Source organism: Chrysoperla carnea, chromosome 3 (assembly GCF_905475395.1).
Source record: "Chrysoperla carnea chromosome 3, inChrCarn1.1, whole genome shotgun sequence".
Taxonomy (NCBI): domain Eukaryota; kingdom Metazoa; phylum Arthropoda; class Insecta; order Neuroptera; family Chrysopidae; genus Chrysoperla; species Chrysoperla carnea.
In genome coordinates this window covers 40,738,642-40,756,649 of record NC_058339.1, presented here as the reverse complement: position 1 = coordinate 40,756,649, position 18,008 = coordinate 40,738,642, and the positions used below count along the sequence as shown (strand labels likewise).

The 18,008-nt window shown below is 28.7% G+C and overlaps 1 protein-coding gene across 1 annotated transcript in view; it reads left to right on the top strand.

Annotated features, from left to right (window-relative positions):
• The first annotated feature begins 1,410 nt into the window (after positions 1 to 1,410).
• The window catches only part of LOC123295148 (potassium channel subfamily T member 2), a 142,272-nt gene continuing 125,674 nt past the window's right edge, over positions 1,411 to 18,008 (top strand). The window contains exons 1-2 of the mRNA XM_044876381.1: positions 1,411 to 1,429; positions 2,786 to 2,858. Coding sequence (XP_044732316.1) covers positions 1,411 to 1,429; positions 2,786 to 2,858 — 92 coding nt within the window. The remainder of the gene's footprint in view (positions 1,430 to 2,785; positions 2,859 to 18,008) is intronic.

Sequence of the window (18,008 nt, the reverse complement as noted above, 5' to 3'; positions counted from 1 at the left end):
ATGTATACATCATTATTTTTTTAGAAATTTTCCTTTGTTAGAAAAATTTTGTTTCATATATTGCCTTTGGGGTAAAATTCTGTAACAGCATTCATCATATTTTGAATTGAATAAAAACAAATATTATTCAAATAAAATTGTGTATAAGAATAACAAAAGGAAAATACAATTGTAAAGTAAATTGATGGTGAAAATATATAATAATTTTCTATGTTGTTTTGAAATAGGGAAATACAACATATTTACTTGTTTTATTTAAATGTAAATTACAATAAAAGTCAAGTTTTAATTCATAATGATTCGTATAATACGTTTTAACCGAATTGTACCGAAGTATTACGAACTATATTTTTGTTGTTATGAAATATTAAATAGAATCAGACATAGATAAAGTGATTTAAGCTTTAATGCAGTAATTTAATCAATTATAATTTGAAACAGAATTATATATTGCTATTTTTGTGTACAATTTTTTTATTTTTTTTTATTTTTAAAATAAATATCAAATTTTTTAAAGATGGTGGACTCTGATCGAGTAACCTAACATCCATCACATGTTGGGATTTCTATAAAAACATTTCTTACATACTCCGATAGTTCTCATTCATGTTTACTTCGAACGATTTAACGGCTATTTATATATGACCAGAGATCATTGGGCCCTTATAGGCCTGAGTGTGTCTCTGAATAGTGGACAGCCAATATAACCTAACCTAGCTCATACCAAAGGTAAAAATACAAAACTGAAACAAAATTGATGAAAGGTGCCTAAACTTCAACGTCATTTATCAAATACTTTTAGTTTCGAATTTATATAAGTGGTGATCAAATTTAAAAAAAACGAATTTTAAATTGTTATATTTTGAACTAACGGAAAATTGAAATTGGCTAGAAATGTTTTGATTTTGATTTGGATAATATACAGTTTTTTAAAGTAATTAAATGTACCTGGTTAGCTAAACCAATAAAACATTTTCAAAAACATTTTTATTACCGTTTCGTAAAAATACAACCAAAAACATACTTGCGCCATACAAAACGAACACCTTACTGCCTATTCTTAAAATGGATTCGAAATATGATAATTTAAAAAAAATTTTTTGCTTGAAAATTTCAAATTAAGTTTTTTTGATGATGCCGTGCAAAAAATATTTAGTATTCAAAAAAATTATGTATAATAATATTAAAATGGAATGAATATTGTCAATTTACATTCAAATCGTTGAAACTATAATTGAATGCTCATTATAATTGTAAGCATTCAAATGTGCTCCTGCGTGAAGTTAATTCGGGTTTAGATTTTATAGAAAATTTTTTAAATAATTTCTCATATTTTTAAACAATTTCCCTGAAGAAAGGAAGAAACTCTTTTAAATAAGCTGATTTAGTGTTGCCATTTTGATATTTACAATGCGTCATTTAATTTGTACCTCATCCAAATTTCACAACAATATACACAATTTTTGAAATCGCATAGAATAATTGTGGCAACATAAGAAGCGATGAAATTTCTGTTCTAAAACTATTCAAAAATTTGCATTCAATATACCAATACTTCGATTAAACTATGATATTCTAAGCACCAAGACATGCATAGAATATCTTAATTTTAACGCCCACCATAGAGTGTAACAACCAGTTAGACAAAAAGAGAGTATTGCTTTATCCAAATGTTTTTTTTTTGTGCTACATAAATCTAGGATTTATTCTTCTCATTTTGTCTCCTTATAGATAATCATTTTATCTATGCTTTGAAATTGAACATTGATCTAACAACAAAAATAAAATAGATTACGTCTTAGTATAAAAACTCATATACGTAAAGCCTCCACTTGGTTTTAAATTTATAACTCTTAGTAGTTTGTATTTTTGAAATAATAAAGGCAAAACTTTATTCAGTGAAAAATTTTCAAATAATTTTGAAACTATTATTTTTATTGACTCTTGCTATTTGATTTCTTTATACTTAAGGCTCATGATTTTTTTAACATATCATCACGACATAGAAATTTTTTTTGCCTTCACTCAGGCTGGCTAAGTACCCTCTTTCTGCACTGTATTGAAACAAATGGCTCATTACTACCCTGTGTGTGACAAATAAATTTTGTACCATACAAAAAAGTACTAGTTTCAAGAAAATATGTTCTCTCATAATAGAAAGTATATATTTTCTTGGTTCTAGCGATATTACCTTGATATGCTTATTTCCTTGAAGTATTGTGATCGTTAACTAAAGAAATATTTACTTGTTTACTTTTTTAACGCGTTTACTTCAATACAGTAACTTTTCTGGCTTTGTCATATTGTAGTTTTCCTACTGCATCGTGTGATAGCCAATTGTCATTAAACGAACAATCGAGCAGAAAAAGGCGACAACTCGTGTGTATTTTTTTTTACTCACTAGAGTGATGAAAATTGTCTAACATTATTCATTATTCTAACTCTAAGCGTGTGTAATTGGCAATTTATCGCACTAGTTGTACAATATACTAGTGTTATAGTCATGTATCAATAAAAGTCTTTCTCCCCTTAATAAAAGCATATCGTGTCAATTTAAAAAATCATTAGAATACAATAATTCAAAAAGTTTTTTCTCATCAAATCAAATGAAATGTGTATTTATTTAACTTGTGGTGAATGTAAACAAACACATAAAAAATTTCAAAAAAGAAGAAACTTAATGTAAATATAAAAGTAAAGGTGTTTGTGTGGACGAACAATCGCATGAAGAAATGTAAGATCTTGAAGGCAACGTGCTGCGGTGTCAATTGGACCGCTGTACTCGATATGGGTACATCTAGTCGATACAGTTCGTACAATTGTTTAACAAGTTGGGACAGTTATGACAGGATACCCAGGTATTATATTATAGATGTATTTTTTGTTTTTTATTTAAATTATTTTTTTGTTATAATCTTTTGTCCTCTTGGCGATATGTATTTATCGTTCTTAAGGTCCATTTTATTTGCTTGATTCAAGAAAATTTGTAAGCAATGAAATACTTTTATTTCTTTTCTTTATTTAAGCATTGAAGTCGTTGACTCATGAAATATTTTTTTGTTATAAGACTATCAATAATCAAGTAAACACGTTTACTTCAATCAAGTAATTTTGTACGCTGTTCGTTATCATATATGTGTTATTTCTCTAATCCAGGTTACTTAATATGATTGAATTTATTGACATATTCAATGTTTTGTAAACAATATCTACTAAATAAATATAATTATTATTATTATATAATATGAAATCATTTGCATGCAACAAAAAAATGCGTAAATTAAATTTCTAGATCCAGAATCTTAGTTTGTTTGTAATAATTAAGAAATCAAATTATTTTAACACGTGTTTAATGCTTGTACTGCATAGTAGTGATAATAATAAAATAAAGACGAGTTCCTGATGTCAGAAGTGTGTTGTCGGCTATTTTTTAATATATTTGAACTATAATTCAATATAAATTCTAAACTAACATTCAAATGAAATGAGTTGTAACATAAGAGGCCTGTGTCCAAAACTTTTTTATTGCCTCAAGTGGGGTTTGATATTGGGCCATGATATTGTGTGAGATCAATTTTGGAAACGCATTGATGTCATAACTTACGACTACCATCATAAAGACTGCATATTAAAAGTTGTTTTGTAAGAAAAAGATTATTTAATTTCTTAAATCTTTCATGTTTATCTGTCGAATTTAATTTTAGTTTAAAATCTTGTCATCTATTCTCGAACTTTTGCAAATTTTAGCGAAAGATACATTGAAATTGACATCACGGCAAAAGCCGATTATATTCGTTTTTTAAATGTTTTCATTTGTGGAGTATTCGTCTTTCTTTTAAATTTTAATCCTAAAAATTATGGATTTTGAAAAATTATGATAAACGAAGTATCTGATCTTAGTTTATGTAAATTGGTCAAAAAGAGCATAACATCGGATACAAGGACTCAGCTACTTCGTATTAAACATTTTCGTTTCATACTAATATTATACTAACTAAAATTGACACGGATATCAATAGTACGGTTTATTTCGTAAATTCGAAAGTATATGGACCGGCATATCTCTTGTAACATGTTACGACATACTTGTCCGCAAATAATATCAAAGAATTACTTCTTTATCGATTACCAGTTTGTTTTCTGTTATGTTTGTTCCTTTGGGATATGAAAAATAAGTACAATGAAGAAGTTTTCCTTTATTTACTTAAATTGATAAAGACCAAGTAGTATTGGACATTCTTAATACCTAATTCCCAATATCACCTTGCATGTTTTTAAACAAATAAATTCAATTAAAATTATAAGTCAAATAAAACATAATATATTAACATCAGAACTGAAGAGTGATATAGGAAGTGAATAGAAGGTATGTAGAAAAAATCAAATCAATAATTTTTATAAATAATAAATGCATAAAACATGCAATTCTAATTTTATACATTGTGAACACTGAATTTCATTTTAAAAACATAAATAGGAAAAAAGATAGCGAATATTTTTTGAACTTATTTGTAAAAAGAGGAAAATTTAAATGTGCGCATGTAGTACAAAGGACGGTATAATGTCAAACTTCACCCTTCTGATAATCAGATGAGACATATTTTTTATATAATTTTATTGATTTATAAACATTCCTTTCATAGTTTTTTTTATCGAAAAGTCACCGTGGCTATATTTCATTTCACTGCCATTTCAAGCACCATTATTTTTGTAATTAAATTTTCTTTCTTCTGATACCAATTTCATTAGGTTATCAGATCGGTGCAGATCGATGAAAGTCAATAAAGGTAACTTCACCGATCTGTTAACCATCGAAATTGGTATCAGGCGAAAAATAATTTAATAACGAACATGGTATACGCTTTCTTGCAAAAAAAGGTTCGCAGAAAAAACAAATTGAAATTTAAATAAATAATGACAAAGCCATTAATACTTTTCGAAAGAAAAACTACAATTGGAGCAATTATAATACAATTTTATAAAAAATATGTCTCATCTGGTTATCGCTGATTATCAGATGGGTGATGATCGACCTTAAACCGTCCTTGAGACAATTAGTCCTTAAGAACGCTGAACTGTGTCCAAAAAACTTTTAATTAGTTCGCTAGCTTATTATTAATGAATATCTCCGACACTGTCGATGTTTATCAACTCTACGCTGCAAGTCCTTAGTCCGGCATTTATAAATTTGAGATTGGACGTCTTGGGTTTCGGCCTCTATACTTCGTTGAGTGTCGATGACATCAGACAGTGTCGGAGAGTTATCTTATTATTAGAGTATGCAAAAAGGTAGATATTCACGAATTTTAGGCAAGTGGAGCTATTAAATGTTTCTCAGGTTTCTCTCGCAAACGCCTATTTTTCATCGTTTTAAGATTGTCTAAGGATGACATACACTCAAATATTTGATTTTTTGCAAATAAGTCCAAAAACCACGCTACCCTTATACCTATAATTTTATTAGATTCTATGATATGATATTCAAATCAATTATGTAAACCTTGCTCTAATTGAATTATTAAATGTTTAATCAATTATTTCCCTTCGGAAATATTTTGTGAACTATTTAGGTACTTATAAATAATAGGACTTAATTATTTTAAAATAAATCTCATTAAAACATGTTTCTCTCTTTGAAATGATATGTTGCAATAAAAAAAACTTTATGAGATTTCATTTAATAAGAGCGCCAAATCCTAGAACAACTTCAAGAAATTTCTAATAATTCATTCACCTCATATAAATTGCAAGAAACAATCAAGCACAAGTATCAGCAGCTATAGCCCTTGTAAATGCAAGCCGATATAGACTGAAATGGTCTAATATTTACAATTTAATGAATATCGTCCAATATCCAATATTTAAAAAAATTCAGTATTTAATGAACAGAAGTACGAACTTGGCAATCTTGTTCAGCGCAATGTTGAATAATATCTGAGCAATCATTTCTGTCTACTGTATCGTTTTAACGTGGTGACAGAAATTTATCAAATAGGCACTTTTTTTAAATGCCATGATGCGATGAGCTTATTTGGCAATTTTCACTAGAACATTCATATTTAACCGTAAAAAAGTATTCAGTTATTATTTTGTGAAAAAAACCTTTCCCCCCGCTTTACTAGTATTAGTTTTTCTAAAATTTTCCAGTGAATAGTTAGTTAGTCATAAAAATACATATATAATTACTTTCTGAAAGTAAAATGTTATTTAGCTCTAGCCTTGAATAACGATACCATATTCGTTGTTGCAATTGAGTTTTTTTTTCTATTTTGTGTATTATTAATGCTCACTCTTTAACATTTAATGTTTAAAGAAAGATACATAAAGACTATTTTTTATTTTTTTCTGATAAGAGACGAATTTTTTTTTTTTTTTTTTTGTAGAAAATTACGGATTTACAATATCTGGAACTTGTTTTATATAACAAAATGTCTTACTTATTTAATTCGCACACGTGGATATTTTGAATAAATACAAAGTTTATATATTATTTGAATAAATTTATAATAAATTATTTGCGTATTATATCAATATTGTTTATTTACCCTGTGGATATACATTTCTCGGATTGATAATTTGAATGGTAGATCATGATCATTAAGTTTATCATGAAAATGTAAAATAAGAACAAATTCTATGTATGTTGAAATAGGCAATTATCAAGTTAATAAATAATAGTTTAAAAAAACTTAAAAACACGCTTTTGTAACCAGCTGAACTAAAAGGTAGAAAATAATTTCTGTAAATTCAAAAAAATCATCGTAAAAAAGCACAATGTGGTAAATTTCAATTATTGTAAATATTTTATGGACAGACATTGGTAAAAGTAAAGTCATTATAAAATAATTTAAAGGCACCCCATGTCATAATTGCTTCGCGAGATAATCGAGGCGAAAAAATCCGAACGAACGTACGAACATACGCACATAAGTACACACACCCACATCCAGACATCACATTGAAAAGGTTTGATTCGGATATTAAGTCTTTGAAACCGCGGAAATATGTAAAAGTTGAGACTTTCAAAATCGGCTCCATTACCATTAACTTCTTCTGTGAAGTTAATTATTGTAGTGTCATCGATCCTAATTAAGTATGTCAAATTGCGAGTTAATCCGACGTTTTGATGAGGGTCAAAATAATGTTCAAAGTTTCCGTTACATACTAACATATTAACATACAAACAAACTAACATACTAACATACGTATGCAGCTAATGAAAGGGTGTTAAAAATTCAGCTGACACGTGTAACCTACGGTAACGTTATTTAAGTCTACATATAGAGCAAGGTTTTTTGTCTTATTATTTTATTCATTTCTTTTTTTAAGTTTCTTATCTTTTTTTCCAACATAAAAATATTTATTTTTTAACAGTGTGAAATTTCCATTCATACAAGCAACATCTGTTTTGTTGATAACTTTTTTTGTATTTAGTTTTTTTTTTTAGTTTCAAATTTCATAAAAAAAAATATAATATTTAACATATGTTAATGTGGGTATAAAGAAGGAAAATACTTTTAAAGTCTAGTTATCATACGGCTATGATATTTCTTTTGAAGATATTTGGTTTTGGGAATATTTTGTGCGGGGATAATAACTCGCGTTACATCCGCGCTTACATTTTAACTTTTACGGAAAATTATGTATATAATTGTTTTTAATCAACTATTTTAAAGGTGCTACACTGTTTTATTTTTTTGTAATAATTCTTCTATCTTCTTAAATGTTCTAAAAGTTTTTTTGTAATAATTCATAATTCATCAATTAAAGCTTTATTTAATGGTAATGATCACAAGAAAATGAGCATCGAAGAAGTACTTTCTATTTTCGAACCCTGCACTTTTAATTAAGCAGTAATAAGTACTCTATGCTGATATATTTATAATTCATGAACTTATAACTGATGAAATCCACTGATACGAAATAATTAACTTTTATCTGAAAAAGGTCAATTAAAAATGTGGGATACAGTTGAAATTTGTTTGCGGTTTTGATTGTTATTGATTTCAAAAACTTTATTATTGTACCATCATGTATATATGAAATATCAAGGTATACTAATTTTAGTCCCAAGTTCGTAACGTTTAAAAAAATTGATGCTACGAACAAAATTTTGGTATGTGTGTTCATAAAATCAACTAATTAGTTCATTTCAGTTGCTCGCCCGTCTGTCTATCTATCTATGAACACGATAACTCAAAAACGAAAAAAGATATCAAGTTAAAATTTTTATAGCGTGCTCAGGACGTGAAAAGTGAGGTCGAGTTCGTAAATGAGCAACAACGTTCACGGTCTTGGATCCGTAGAACCCATCTTGTAAATCGCTAGAGATATAAAAAAAGTTTAAATGTTACAACTCTTGCTTTAAAGATTTTTTCGTTAACATCACTGTTTACCCTAGAAGACACAAATTACCTTTATATATTGTTTATATTTTAAATTTATACGTTAACAAGTGAAAACAAACAATTGACTGAGTTAATTGTTGAAATACCATGCATAGTCAGTGTTGATTTCTTTATCACATTACACATACAAACATGTGACACATACATAACTGATAATCAAGTATAGTACATATTATAAAATTTCCGCCTAATTGGCGCCCTCACGGGTAAACAGTGATGTTTACGAAAAAATGTTTCAAACAAAAGTTGTTTAATTTTTGATAAGGAACATTTTTTACATTTAAACTATTGTTCTATCTCTAACGGTTTACAAGATAGGTCCTACGGACCCAAGACCCAATTGACCTATGATGCTCATTTACGAACTTGACCTCACTTTTTACGTCCTGAGTACGATGTAAAAACTTCAGCTCGATATCTTTTTTCGTTTTTTAGTTATCGTGTCCACAGACGGACGGACGGACAATCGGAAATGGACTAATAAGGTGATTTAGTGAACACCTATGACAAAATTTTTTTCCTAGCATCATTATTTTTAAGCGTTACAAACATGGGACTAAATTTAATATACTATGTATATTTTATATATACATGGTATAAAAACTGGCTCTCCACGAAGGACACACTTAGGCTATTCGTTGTGTGCGTAGTCATGGTAGGGATAATAAAATCGATGCCAGCGCTACCAGTGAAAAATTTTGGAGATAAAGTGGGCTGTTATGACTAATTTGCAATTCTTTACATGTTAATGTAATAGAAATGTCAAATTAAAATTATTGAAAAACACGAATTAATTAAACTTAATGCATTTATTAAATATTTTTTCGATTTAATTTAAATAAATTAAATAAAAATGAGACACCAAAGTTGTTGTGTAGTGAATTGTAAAAATACCAGCAGAAAAAGCCAGTGCAAATTTTATAAATTTCCTACCGCTAAATGGAAAATAAATCAACGGAATCAGTGGATAGCTGCGGTTAAAAGGCTCAAGTAAGTAGTACCATAACCTTATTGTTATCAAAAAAATAATAATTCGGAGTGTTAGAAATTTTTGTAAAATTGTTAAGTTTAGCAAACGTAAATAATTTCTTTTTGCAATTCTGTAACGACAAAATAAAAAGAAAATTTATAAGTAATAAAATTGTTATATTATAGAAATTTAATGATTAAAAGAAAAATAAAAGTTATCACAGAGTGAAAAAATTTTGATTTTGCAAACACTTTAATTAATAGGGTGCTGAAATAATGAAAAATATATATTTATAGCGTTGCTGGATCACCGTGGGTTCCTAAGCCATATGATTGCATTTGTAGTGACCATTTTATTGGGGGTAAAAAATCAGAAGAGGAGTTGAGTCCTAGCTACATTCCAACAATATTCCCTTCAATTTACAAGTCTCCAAAAGTTAATGAATCTTCGGTCATAAACAGGTAAAAATTATTTGGCAAAACTAGACCAATGTTAATAAGATAATTATAATAATTTCATATTTTCAGATACAAGCGTTTAATAAACCGGCAGACAAAAAAATCAGCTTCAAAATCAAGTTCTGAATTAGAGACGATGGAAGTGATAAATGAATATGATAACCCTCCGATTGTGTCTTTGAAAGTTGACCAAGAGTGTCAAGTTGATTTTTATTCAAACTCTGATGTCAATTCTCAAACGTTTATTTGCAATCGTTATGTTACAAATGATCTGTGTCATGCTGAAACTCAGACAGAAATAGTTGAAGATACTAGGCCGATAAAAATTCATGCTAGTAATAAAAAATTTGTTAACAAAGAATGTGGCACTGATCAAAAAACGTTTGCTGATAAGGACAGTCAAGCGGATAATAAAATCTTTAGAGGATTCGCATCGGTAACAAAAGATCAAGAAATCATTGATCTGGCCGGTGTATCATTTCCAAATTTTGATTTCTTATTGAGTAGACGGCCTACACCTATGCCACGAAAATACATTGTATCAAAAAAAGACCGACTATTAATTTTTTTAATGAAAATTAAAACTGGATTAACATTTTCGGCACTTGGTGTATTATTTAGTGTTCACAGAACAACAATTTCAATAATTTTTTATGAAATCCTACAACATCTTGCTAGTGCGACAAGAAATTTAGTATTTTGGCCAGATATCGACGCAGTTCAAGAAACAATGCCTAATTGTTTTTTACCTGATTATAATAACACTAGAGTCATAATTGATTGCACTGAATTTCGAATAGATATTCCTGCAAGTGTCGACAACCGCGTTCTTACTTACTCACAATACAAAAAGAATTTCACGGCCAAAGTTCTTATTGGTATAACTCCTGGAGGATTTATATCCTTGAGATCTGACGTAGCTGGAGGACGGAAATCAGATTCCCAGCTTACAATAGAGTCAGGGTTGTTGGATTTATTGGAGGATGGTGACATAGTTTTAGCTGATAAAGGTTTTCCAGATATCAAAACAGTGATTGACGCAAGTGGCAAGAAAGTGCAAATGGTAATGCCGCCTTTTCTAGAGAAAAAAAATGAATTTTCAAGTGAAGAAACTCAACAGACATACAGTGTTGCAAGGGTTAGAATTCACGTTGAAAGAATTATGCAGCGGTTAAGGACTTATCAAATATTGCATAAAATTCCACAACATTTGTTCCATTGCATTGATGATATTTTGCACATTTGTTGTGTTTTGGTAAATTTACAGCCTCCAATTATTATTGATAAAAAAGATCCTGAAAATGAGGGGTAATAATATTTTATGATTCATAGAAGTTGGTCAGTGAGTGCTTGTAAAAATACAAAATTATATTTGTAAGAAAATGTACATTTATTTTCAGCTATTAATTAGATTAATAATTAAGATTTTTGTAAAACATGTAACGAATAATAAAATTCTTTTAAATTAATATACACTCTTTACTAACTTGATAAATATTAATTTTTCAGTAACTATTTATTAAACTAATTACTTAACTTATAACTGATTACTCTTTGCTTATTTGTTAAAATTACAACAATTGGTGCTTTTATGCTGATATAAATTATATAAAATAAATTACTATATTAAAATATTTGTAATATCACTTCCAGTAAAGCTTCGTTTTTGGTTTGAACTTTCATCTTCTTTATTACTACTATTTAAATTGTCAGCATTTTCATCGCTGTTACCAGCATTTTCTTTATTAATATCAGTAGTTGCTACTGTCGCAAACAAAGCTGGTAAATATTGCTCGAAATAGAATTTCTCGCTCTTCAAAATTACAGTTTTTAAAAATTCTTCGTCCCTGTGGACTTTTATTAAACAACAGCCATCTTCAACTGGTGAATAAACAAAGAAATCACAAACACTCATGCCAGTGACGTACATTTGTGCTTGGACTTGAGTGTAATAAACATCAGACTTTTTGAGCTCCAACTTATGATTAATAAATTCCAAATACTTAACATTACTAACTTCATCAGCATCATTGATAACTGGTTTCTTTTCACAGGAAATAGGACATTTAAATTCAACAATTTTATAAATACAACCGTCATCAATAACAACTCCATCCAGACTTGCACAAAGCCAAGGCTGATATTTACTAACAATTACACCAACCCGTTTAACAGTACAGTTGTAAAGTTGTTCATATTTTTCTTTAGCAAAAGATTCCATTTTTAAACCGTATCTAGTAGAGCTGCTGTCGATCGTAGATGGATGTAGCATGTCTGAAACCAAAGTTTCAACTGGTTTTCTGCTTAGAACTTTTATATGATGAACATTTGAACTTGCAGAAATTCTTAAGCGTCTAGCTTGGAACCAATTATTACAAGAAGATTGTTTAACAGTTTCACAAGACAGCTGAATAATTTTATCTTCCGATAATTGTACGTTATTTATATAAAACTCCCGGAGATTCAGATCCAGCTTATACTGACTTTCATAAGTAGAATACTCCTCGCAAAAAATTAAAAAATTTTCTACACACGCAGCACATTCTTCTTTTTCTAAGTTCAGTTCTACTTGCGACAACAGAGAGTTAATCACATTTCTTACGGTATGTTGATTATTTTTTGTAAACTGTGCTTCCAAAATTCGTTTTAAAGGTGAATCGACTTTTAAATCAGTCATTAAAACATTCTGAGGCTCATGTAATTGACTGTATTTATGCGGCATCATTTTTTTGAAGTACTCTCCTTTAGAATATTTATGTTTAGCAAATTGACGAGCACCCGGCTTACCCCATTGCTGCTCGTGACTCGTTTTTGAAGCACTTTCTTCATTGTTAATAAAATAAATTAAGGCAGCAACATGTTTACACTTGCCACTCTTATTATATATACAATTACAGTGTACATTTGTCACGTAACGTGCAGAGTTTATCTGAAATTAAAATAGAAAAATCTATTAATTATATAATACTTAAACATTATTTAAAGTAGCGAAATAAATGATCTAGATGTGCATTACGTCTAACGAAGTAGCATAAGGTGTAGCGTGGACTGATGTTTGCCGAATAATGCGAGATTTTATCAAAAAACTTTCCAAATTTCGTCGATGTTCCTCGACTTCTCTTACATGTCCAGCATCAAAAAGTTTTTTGCCTTTGGTCATTGTCTCTGGCTGAAATTCTATTTGATGGGTAATGGACTGAAATCCTGTCTTTATTATAATATACATATCTTTGGTTTGGCTAAAAATAATAAAAAAATAAGTTAATTAAATTAGTATTTACTTATTCTATTGAGAAAACATTTTAATCATTGTTATTTTTTTATTTATTTTTTTAAGAACTATTTGGAGATTTTGACATAAATTTTGAGCAACTTAACCTTATAAATGTTTACTGCATTTCTTTATTTATTTTAGTATTATACTTACTTATGTTTTTGGTACGTTGAGATCAATTATAAAATGTCAATAACTATTTAACTCTCACATTTTTTTTAACACTCGTTTATTTTTGTTTATAATATTTTTTTTATTAATTTTTCATTTGACATATAAACAAACATATAAAAACATGCAATGCACTGATAGCCCACCTTAGTTCATATTTAGTCTGGCGCTGCAGTCACACTCGGAGCGAATAGAGCCCATTGTAATGCTATATATGTGTTTTACCACCTTTTTCGCTGATAATTTCATTTATTCACTTATTTTGAGAGGCTGAGTGCACTTCCTACATTCATATACCATGCACTACACCAGCCAAATACAACGTTAAATTCAATTGATTTGCAATGTGACAGCGAGAATCGAGTCCGCTACCCTAGGCATATCTCGACCAGAATTAATCACGCTTTAACCAACGGAGCTACTAGGGTTTACATTTCAACAATTAACTCAGTCAATTGTTTGTTTACACTTGTTTTATATTAATTCTGTTTTGTATAAGCCTTTTAATGATGAAAGTTTATTTATACCACAAACTATAATTAATCAGTAGTAAACAAAGTACTTTTATTATTGTTATTGTTTATAATCCTCTATAAACATAATATGATAAACACATACATGGTGTGTTCAAATACTTAAGGCGTTTCCCTAGTTTTGACGAGCAGTTACAAATTTTAAGAGAAAAGTGAAAGTGAAACAAACAATTGACTGAGTTAATTGTTGAAATACCATGTATAGACAGTATTGATTACTCTATCACATTACACATATACCTGTACATATCACACATACATAACTGATATTCTCATATAATAGATACTATACAATTTGTACATAATTTGCGCTCTCACGAGTAAACAGTGATGTTTACTCTAGCGGTTTACAAGATTGGTCTTACGAACTCAAGACCCAATTGACTTATGTTGCTCATTTACGAACTCGACCTCAATTTTTACGTCCTTAGCACGCTATAAGTTAAAGCTTGATATCTCTTTTTGTTTTTGAGCAATCGTGATGACAGACGGACAGACGACAGACGATAGACAGACAGACAACCGGAAATGGGCTTATGAACACCTATATATTAAGTGATTTTATGAACACCTATAACAAAATTTTGTTGATATCAATATTTTTAAGCGTTACAAACTTGGGACCAAACTTGGTATACCTTGGTATATTTCATATCCATGGTATAATAATTATACTTAAGTTTTTTTCGTTTAACGAATTATACCTTTAATGCCATGGAAAAAATCTTTGAATTTTAGTGTAATTAGTTTAATACATATGGTGGAAGCGCAAATAAGTACATTCTTCATATAATGAAGTCATATAAAATCAATTTAAATGCTCTTCCTCCATTTATTTCTTTCATTTAATATACAAATACAACATTTTTTTGATGAAATAGCCATTATATTGTTAAAATGGTAACAAGAATCTGAATTCTTGAATTTTGATCCAACATACCTGCTATACTCAATTAGTTTATACCGAATAGATTCGCAAAATTTTAGGGTACAAATAATGGCTTTATACAAATTATCTTACGTGTGAAAAATCAATTTCGTTACAGTTATTCGAAAAATTATGAATTATATAAATAATACTGGGGTGTTGATCTTCTAGTAAAAAAGTTCAATTAAATTTTATTACTGTTTTCATCTATCGTACCGTTACAAAAATAAAAGTACTCAAACAAGTCCGAAAATTTCTGTAAGTAATATTTTTTTGTTTACATCTTTCGTCTCATGATGAGTTAAGTTTATACAATTTTTGAGGGGCTTGAAAAAAATATTTATGTTTTTTTTTTTTTTTTTGTAATACAAGAATTAAACTAAAAAATTCATAATTCGATAATGGATAAAATTGCATGAATAAAGACGAAGTTTTAGCCACACAATATTTGAATAATGAAAATTAGCAAAAAGGTTACAACGGGAGTGCTATAGCGTTAAAAAATTACTTTTTCTTTTACTTTTAGCGGACGTTTATCTGAGATAATAGATATTATCGATTTAAGAATGTATGAATATGACAGTTTCTACTCTTCGTTTTTAAGAATAATTCTGATTAGTCTTATTATAGCTACTGATTTGGGTATAAAGCACAGCTTGAAATGTTAACAAATAATATTTGTACTAATGAATATGTGATTATTCCGAATATCATATAACGTAAAATATTATTTTAGACAATTCATTTCATAGAATAAACACAATTATGCCAATTAATTAATTCATATTACTAATGCATTAACTCAAATTAATATTTAGAAACTGTCAATAATATATCAATGAATATATTTTTAACATAATAATATAATAATAATTACGATGATAAATTGAAAAACATATAGATGTTATATTATACAACAGAACAGCCACTAACACAAATAAATATTAAAAAGTTATCTGATATGTTACAATAATAAAACATTTTTGTAAAATGTATTGGATCATATTACTACTATAATATACTATAAATGAGAGGAACGTTGTCTAGGTAGAGCCGTAGTCGTCTTGCTACTATTTTTATACCATGTACATATGAAATATACATAGTATATTAAGTTTAGTCCCAAGTTTGTAACGCTTAAAATATTGATGCTATGAACAAAATTTTGGTATAGGTGTTCATAGAATCACCTAATTAGTCCATTTCTGGTTGTCTGTCTGTCTGTCCGTCTATCATCACGATTACTCAAAAACGAAAAATGGTATCAAGCTGACATTTTATAGCGTGCTAAGGACGTAAAAAGTGAGGTCAAGTTCGAAAATGAGCAACATAGGTCAATTGGGTCTTGGGTACGTAGGATCCATCTTGTAAACCGTTAGAGATAGAACAAAAATGTAAATGTAAAAAATTTATAAAAAAATAAACAACTTTTGTTTGAATAATTTTTTCCTCAACATCACTTTTTACCCTTGAGAGCGCAAAATATGCGCAACCTGTATAGTATGTATGTTATGGCTATATCAGTTATATATGTGTGACATGTAAGTATGTTTTATGTGATAGAGTAATGAACACTGTCTATACATGGTAATTCAACAAGTAACTCAGTCAATTGTTTGTTTTCACTTGTTTAGTTTTACTATTACCATTAATTTATTAATTCAATCATTTTTCCTAGAAATAATGAATTATTTTTAATTCCTAGTAAATTAGTAACACGATATTGTAAATTAGTAAACATAAAATCATTACAATAAGTATTTATCATTAGTGAGGTTAAGTTTGAAAACACACCAAGGAGGTAGCTTATCTCGTCACATGTTTCTTAAATTCATTTTAACGGCAATTTTTCGATTAATTTACAGACCGATCGAATCATATTATCGTTAGAGGCATGATAAGGTCGTAAAACTATTTAAAAAAATATTGAAATGATTTATGCAGCAAGTAACGAATGTGCTAAAGATTTATGTGTTCTCGAATTGTAATTCTGAATGATACAGCAAAAAATTGCAACAAATTTGGCTTTTCATTTTATTATATTTTCAACATATTTTTTGAAGAGTATAAACTATTTTAAAAATCTTCATATCGCTTGCTCATTTCATAAATTTGTAAATGATGGATTTCGCAAATTTTTCCTCAAACGAAATTTATGGGCAGTTATTATAAATATATCCGGCCTTGACGACTTTCCCTTAATATACAAAAGATAAATATAAATATAACGATTATTATAGAAAACGTTATGGGTTTACATAAACACTTTAATACAGGTTTTTTATTTCTCATAATTAAAAATACTATAATTTTACCAGACGTTCGTAACTGTATTACATTTTCTTTGAATATAATAAACAAAATGAAGTAAAACCTGTTATAAAATAAGTTGATAATGGTTTTTATGTATTTTTCTCACTTATAGATCTATAATCGCTTGCGATTAGGTATTGGTTGATTAACTGTCGTATCAGGATTAAAGTGCTTAGATATAGACAGCCCCTTTGCAACGAGTTTGTTTCATAATTGTTCGTTTTATATTGAGTTTTGGAGTAATAATTTTAAAATTGATTTATTTGAGAATTTTTTTAGGAAATGCATTGTAAACTATGATATTTTAAAAGGAATGAATCTAGAATCTATGGTAAGAGTACGAAGGCATCAAAAATGTAATAGAATTTTCTAATTTATACAAGTTAAATGAAGATACTATTTATATGACCAATTATCGAGATAGATTAAATGCCACGTCTTCCAACCTGATATTTATATCAATTGACAAAAATTGGAACATTTTTGAAACATGTTCAAATTGCAAATGCACCTACGGACGATCTGTAATTCTCCGCCTTGAAGGTGGAAGATACACTGGCAAAAAGGGGTTCCAAACGATTTTGAGTCCATCATTTAATTCGTCCCACCTTAGAAAGATAAACTTACTTAAACTAGAAAATACTTTGAAAACTTACGAAAAATTTACGAAAAGTAGGATAAATGGCGGCTGTAAGGCGATGTAAAGATTTTTTGGTATGTTATATGGAGAGAAGTGTGAAACTATGTCATGCAAGCAAAAAAAAGGTGAAAAAATGAAAATTTGAAGCACAATTTGTTTTTTTTTTTTTGCCTTACAAAACATAGTTTCGCACTCCCTTAAAGGGTCCAAATAGCATACCAAAAAAGCAACTTTATATCGCGTTTGCGATTTTAATGTAGAATTTGACTGGCGTAATGGATTACAAAATCTATCTGAGTGGTTATCCCAAATA